The sequence below is a fragment of the Mesitornis unicolor genome, unplaced genomic scaffold, assembly GCF_000695765.1.
Source record: "Mesitornis unicolor isolate BGI_N332 unplaced genomic scaffold, ASM69576v1 scaffold44091, whole genome shotgun sequence".
Taxonomy (NCBI): Eukaryota; Metazoa; Chordata; class Aves; order Mesitornithiformes; family Mesitornithidae; genus Mesitornis; species Mesitornis unicolor.
In genome coordinates this window covers 1,978-9,115 of record NW_010162738.1, presented here as the reverse complement: position 1 = coordinate 9,115, position 7,138 = coordinate 1,978, and the positions used below count along the sequence as shown (strand labels likewise).

General features: G+C 40.7%; 1 protein-coding gene across 1 annotated transcript in view; it reads right to left on the bottom strand.

Moving 5' to 3' along the window:
- Positions 1 to 1,532: 1,532 nt before the first annotated feature.
- Positions 1,533 to 7,138, bottom strand: part of ATP6V0E1 (ATPase, H+ transporting, lysosomal 9kDa, V0 subunit e1) — a gene marked incomplete at its 5' end in the record, with an annotated part of 5,733 nt that continues 127 nt past the window's right edge. Inside the window, one exon of the mRNA XM_010193710.1 lies at positions 1,533 to 1,626. Within this exon, the coding sequence (XP_010192012.1) occupies positions 1,533 to 1,626 (94 nt within the window). The remainder of the gene's footprint in view (positions 1,627 to 7,138) is intronic.

Here is a 7,138-nt window from a genome sequence, read left to right as displayed (position 1 = left end):
TTCTGGCCATCCGAGAATGCCTTCGTTCCTTTTCTTCCCTGGCATAAATTTACCTCCAGTTCTCTGGAAACTCCTTCACTGAAAGGGATGGGGGAAAGCCCAGATTCTTTTAGCAGGGGTCTAGAGTTGTATCTCAGGTCCAGTTTGTCCTTACTCGTTGCAACACACAGACCATTTATCAGTACACAAGGAAGCCCAATTTTTATATCCAAGGCATCCACGTGTCCAGATAACTACATTTTCATTTCAGAGCCCAGGCAACTGAATTATCCTATGGGATTCAGGGATCTGTATAGCCATGACCAGCACACACTGGTCTCTGTTTTAGCTAACTAATTATGTGTTAACACATAAGCAGTGAAAATATACCTAGGAAATTCAGCTTGACTGACGTAGCTAATTACAGGCCTCTACTTGAAGCAGGGCCAAGTCTACCTTTAGCTTCTGCTTGCTGCTGAAAAGAAAAGATACAGACATATACACATGCCACAGGCTGACAGCGCCACAGTTCATAGGAAGCCTACTTTGAGGCAGCGGAGCTTTGCTTCAGGGTAAGTGTTCAGGATGCTTTACAGACAGCATTTAACTGAGCTGTAACATCAACTGTCATCTGTCTGCTGCTATTGGACTTCTGTAAACAGAAGTAATAATAGCAGCGGGGTAGGCAGTTAAACCTAAAAGGACAAAAAGCCCAGGTAAAAAACTGCGTGTGTCTAATTATTCAGTTACCAGCATAAAAACTAAAACCATGGATAGTTCTTTACACAGCTATCCTTCATCTGAACCTTCAGCTCCAAATGCTGCCGTTCTAGAGAAACCTGAAGTTATCGTGGTACTTTTAGTACAAGACGCTGCGTTTTTGCTCATTATGTCAGAAAGCATCCCCAAGAACTGCAACAGCAGCATTCCAATAGCACTGCCCAGAGAGCAACCACCTGGCTCATCTGTGATTAAAGTTGCACGCAGGCTATCATTAAAAAAATTAAAACATTCACCTGTGCACTCAGTGTTAGTGCTATACATTGCCAGGAGATAACGAACCAGTCTCATTACAGTTCTCATTCTGACTTCCCAGATGGATGAGGGCAACTGGACATTGCCTTGGAAATCAGGACAGGTCTTGGATGAAATGGTGGTAGGCTCAAAGAGAGGTTTAACAATTGTTAAAGATTACAAAATCCACTTACGTTAGCTATTAAAAGACACCCCGGCCTGATCATTTTTTTTGCAGGAAGGAGAAATGTACTGTTCTCCTTACAAACCCCTGCTTACTGAACACAGCACCACAAGACACAATAAAGATAACTATACAAGAACGCAGTTCATGCTTTTCACAGTATCAAGATTAACATCCAAACAATGTTTTGTTGCAGCCTATAGAAAGACAGGTTTCTCCTGCGAGACAGCTAACAATTCTGAACACACTGCTTGCACTACTGTACAATTCCTCCTGAAGATTTAACATGCCAAATATATTAATAAATCTGATCATACTCACCTAGGCAATAAATCGCAGCAGAAGACAGACATCCTTAAGGCCAGTGATATTTAAGGTACCAGATTGTTTCATTGCTTAACTGCGGCCCAAAGAGAGGGTTGAGCTGAGCCAGAATCGCAATCAGCCAACTGCAAGACAACCCCCCAACCCAAAAGAGAGAACATCAGCCAAATTACAAAGCTTATGATAATGGGAAGGCTTGTCCAAAGCACAGGTACGAGCAGAGTAGGCAAGATGATTTTCAGGAAGGTCCAGTATCAAATCAACATTTTTCTCAAGCTTATACACAAAGAGCAGACACCAGCAATGAAGATCTGGTACCAAGTAATTCCGCAACTGGATTAATTGTTCTTTCAATTTAAAGCAACACAAAGCCACCTGACAGCATTGCTCTTGCACTTTTCTTTTGACAGGAAAATGTTTCAAGTTACATGAAATTCACGTATCTGTGGGCTCAGAAGATAGAAACATAAGAGAGGCAGACCTTTTCTCAGTGCCTTTCAAGCATCCTTTAAACAAAAAAACCTCTGAGAAACATGCTCTCTCTCTCATTTGCTCTTACGTTCAGTGCATGACAACCTACCCTTGCAGACATGGTATGTTTTTTGTCAGAGACTGAAAAAAGTGAATTTAAACCTTGCACAGAGGTCAAGAAACAAGGACCTGAAGCAAAAGGAACACACAAAAAAATTTAAAAAATCCACAAGAACAAACCCGATATGACAGCAAAGCCCAGATCATGAGCAACAGCAGCCCCGTCATCAGAGCAGTTCACAAACTAACACTGCAGAAGCCACAGCCAGAACCGAGAACGAGAGGAATGCAGTTTGTGGAAAATATCCAGGAAAGGCAAACAGAAATAAATATTTTACTGTTAAAAAGATATATTTGCTTTGTAAATATTACAAGATTCAGAAAAAGCGATGGATGCTTCCATGGATTTGAATCTATGCTAAATACTAACTCTATAAACACATTTAGTGAACGCACTGGCTCATCTGTCTGCTATTTCTAGAATGCTTTGTAAGGAGGAGAAAAAGCAGAGCAGCTTTGTAATGGGAGCTGCCACAAATGTATCAGAGTGCTTAGGCAGTCATGGAAAATTCCACACAAACCTTGATGCTTTGACCAGCAAAGTGCAGGTCTGCTGTAAAACGGCTACAACAGCCAGGGGCAAAAGATGCGGGCCAGACTTAAAGAAAACACATCAATCCTCTCAAAATTTACAAATAGCTATTTCCAGTGCCGCTTTCAGTTTTGCACAAAGTAGGACTCTAGATGAAGCACCGTGCTGAGCCCGCAGCAGTCTACCAGCCATGCAAGCCTTGAAATATGTAGCAGGCTCTACAAAGCAATTAAAACATCAGCAAGACACCACCAGTAAGAGCCAACAACCTTTAGGTTGACATGTTTCTACTTTGCTATCCAAAGCGATGACAACAACGTATCTGAAACCATGTTAACCGTTATGTGACATTTACTTAAAGGAAAAGCAAATTAGCTCTTAAAATACCACGGAACTTATTTTGCAGGGTTAATTTTCAGATACAAAAGACAGAAGGGGTGCCAGAGTACCATCTGCTTTTAGCATCCTAAACCAACAGAAGTGGGAGGAGGGTAGGAACACTAAAAGCCTGTTAAAGTACATTATTCTCTCTCACTGTACAGGAGGAAGGAACTCTATGCACAAATCTCTCACCTCTCCATGCTTCCTGGGTTCAGACCCAGCATGGCTGTGAATTAAATGAGCTAGAAGCACATTCAAAACACTGACGTGTCCCAGCTGTATAACCACGCTTTAGGCAAGCACTGTGCAGTTTTCAAAAGCTATTTGTTGGGACCATGCTGGATACCCAAGCTCCGAGCCAGAGCGGCATTACAGGTCAATGGTATATTCCTCCCCCCTGCTCTGCCAGGGCCTAATAATTTTAAGCAGCAGTTAGGCACTGAACTCTATGACTCCCTTGCATTGAAGGTAAGCAATGAAGAAAGCCTTTCCCACATTTTGCTTAAGCGATGCTGCTTTATACAGTAATCTATCATGACAACGCAAAACAAAACATGGCATTCAAAGTAAAACAAAGCAAGCCTCTATACCCAACGTGTAATGTTCCAGAGTTGCTAAAATCAGGTATAGCATTCGAGCCACCCACAGGTCCTTAAATTCTACCAGATACCAGTTACAACAGTTAGTGTTAATTACCCGGCTCAGACAAGGAAATTAAAGTCCCTTATGTTCTACCAGAAAGATTTTTTAAAAGGTCTTTCTACCGTAACTGCCATCTGTCTGTGCTGCATTTTACAAATTAAGGTCCTGCTATCTCTGCTTAAATGTCAGTTTGAGCAACCGTATTTTAAGAATCAGTAGCAATGCGATTTTCAAGGACCCTGTCCTCTGTTAGTAGAATATCGCAGTATTGTTTCTTTGTAAACAACAAAATAGAGTCAGACTATGACAGTACTTTACAACATTGCGTATCATTTCTGCAGCAGTAAGTCCTTACATTTTGCCTTGTATTCTAACAGGTTCCAGAGCCTTGTGAATTTTTCCTCAAAAGGCTGCTAGGTACATTTTCTGTACGCAAATTATGCACTTACCCATGCAAAAGGTTTCCACAGAACAACCAAATTAACACCACGTGATCAATGTGGTTATCCAAAATGATCACTGAAATCTAAACACAGAAGAGCGAGCTTCAAGTTGAAATGTGATCGACTTCAAATCTCATTAGCACAATCTCAGTGGGATGCAAATCAATTTGTTAATCAAGTGGTATTTAATGAAGACAGGAAATGGTTGTTTTCCTTATTTTTAACCGGAATGGTAATTCAAAGATTATGAAATAAGCCTAGCAGTGTTCTAAACAACTCTAAAAAGTGGGTAACAGCACCTACTAAGGACACACAAATACAGAAGACTAAACCTGGGACACACGAGAAGTTACTGTAACCCTAAGATATCCAACAAAGAATCCTCACAAACCATTCTTCTGGGCTTCCTTCAAGACTGCTATGAAACCTGAATCTCTCTCTGCAGTCACTGAAATTAAGGTCTGCAATGTTTTCAATGCCTCCCCAAAAAAGGAAAAGGATATGGCAAGAACAAGCTTACGTATGTCTGAATAAAACAGTGGAAAGGTTGGACCAGATGATCCTGGTCCTTTCAACCAGGGCTGTTCTATGATTCCATGTAGAATTCACTCACAAAAAGAAGAAAAGAAAAGACAACAAAAAAAAGACTGCACGATGATGCAAGTTCTGTCCTGGAACTCCAGGAAAAAAAAAATCTCCTTTTTGTTGTGCTCTAGAAAGCAGACACAATACAAGTGATTTATGTGGTTAGCTATAACAGCTGATGGCTTGAAACAAAGTAAGAATCTGCTGCTCCTCTTTTTTCAAGATGTAACTGGAGAAAGCCAAAGGTAATAGGGAAAACAAGTTAGAGCCCACAGGATTAGGAAAACTCTCTCACTGGACAAGCAAGAGCAGATTATAAATCTCATTATGACACCAGAATTTATAATAGGTTTGTTTCAGCAAAAATACCCCAAACAAATGAACAACAAAAAACAAACAATAAAAAAAATCCCCAAACCACTAAACTTACAAGAGAACTACCACTAATTTTACAACAAACACGTTCTGCACCAGAATCCAGAGGATTCTGCAGATGCCACACGGCCTTGACTTCAAGGAAACCGTCCTTCCAACAAAAGAGAAAACAAACCCTAAGCTTCGAGGATTTTAGAAGAGTGGGACATTATTTCTGTTAAAATGTAGAGAAGGAAGAAGTTAAGTGAGAACTCTGAACTTCAATAAAACCAAAACAACCCCCAAAACACCACACCCTCTCCCCAGGCTTACTGCAATCTAGTAAAAATGAGCAAGTGTTAGCCAAGTATTTAGGACGTATCATGACATTGGGCTGCTACATTTTATGTGCAGGCAAGGAGGCCTTCAAAGCACTGAACTCCCCAAATTTCAAGCCCAAATTCAAATTGCTGGCACTCTACAAAGGTCTTCTCAAGTTTCTACATCCATTCAGCAAAACCTCAATTCAAAAACTGTCATTGACACAAAGCACAGAATCAAGTTTGCTGTACTTTTACAGTTATCCAGAAGAATGATTTCTTAAGACTTCACTTATGAAATACTTTTATGAAATAAAAAAATAAATAGGTCTCAGCTGTATAACAGCTGACTATCACAGTATAAAGCTAGATCAAACCTGCACAAAGCTGTGCCAGAGGCCAACCCAACACGGAACCAAACAGGCCCCTCCTGGATACACTGATAGAGTGGCTTTTGGCTGCCAGTTCTGAAGAATGAGTCTTGAGATGAGAGATACACTTCTCTAAATATTCATGTTAAGCTCCCAAGAATAGCATAAATAATGCCTAAATACTTCAGCAAAGTACAAATACTGCTCAGGTTCAAGTGGAACTCTGAATAATGATTTTATTACACGTTAACCCAAAAGACCTAACAAAACACCTTTCAGAGTTATTTCTGCATAGCACATTCTTTGACAAGATCAGTCTCTACAGTCTTAAAAAAAGAGATAGAGAAGGAAAGAAAACATGAACCATGCTTTCTCTTGCGGACTCCAGCTACAGCTGGCTTACTTCTTAACGAAGCTAAAAAACCAAACATGAGGAGCTCCTCAACAAGTCCTTTTGTTATTTCTACTAGTTCTCTTACAGAAAAAGGCAGCCACAAAATATACCGTGCGTTTAAAAAGAAAATCTTAGTATCAAAGCTTCACAAGTTTGCCACAAAAATTGTCCAGTATTAAAACCCCCTGTATAAGGTTTTCCATCCACTGCTCTAGCAGATTTTTTTTTTTTTTTCAAGTTGGAAGGGACCTTGAAAGCTCATCCAGTCCAACGCCCCTGCCAGAGCAGGATCACCCAGACCAGGACACACAGGAACACGTCCAGACGGGTTTTGAATGTCTGCAGAGAAGGAGACTCCACAACCTCTCTGGGCAGCCTGGTCCAGTGCTCTGTCATCTTCACAGTGAAAAAGTTTTTCCTTATGTTCAGATTGAACCTCCTATGCGCCATCTTGCTCCCATTGCCCCTTGTCCTGTCATTTGACATCAGAGAGAAGAGCCTGGCTCCTTCCTCCTGACACTCGCCCTTTATAAATTTATAAACATGAATGAGGTCACCCCTCCGTCTCCTCTGGTCCAAGCTAAAGAGACCCAGCTCCCTCAGCCGCTCCTCAGAAGGGAGATGCTCCACTCCCTCATCATCTCTGTGGCTCTGCTGGACTCTTTCAAGCAATTCCCTGTCCTTGAACTGAGGGCCCAGAACAGGACACAAAATTTTGATATTTTGAGAATATTCAACCAAACTAAGTAAAGCAAAACACATCAGTAGGTTTAAATTAGTATCATCTTAAAAACAAATGTAAGCCTATAAAGAATAAAAAAGGCAAAAAGTCATTGCTCTACTGTGAATCAGAAGAATTCTAGAAGTTACAAACTGCCAATATACTTATGAGCAAATAAGACAGTGAATTGGAAAGGGGTAAAATCACGTCAATGCAGAGCACAGTTCAACAGTTGTGTGCCAGAAGACAACAAGAGGAACACAGGTTTATTTTAATTTAGTGTCTGCAGGAAAATTTTTTGTT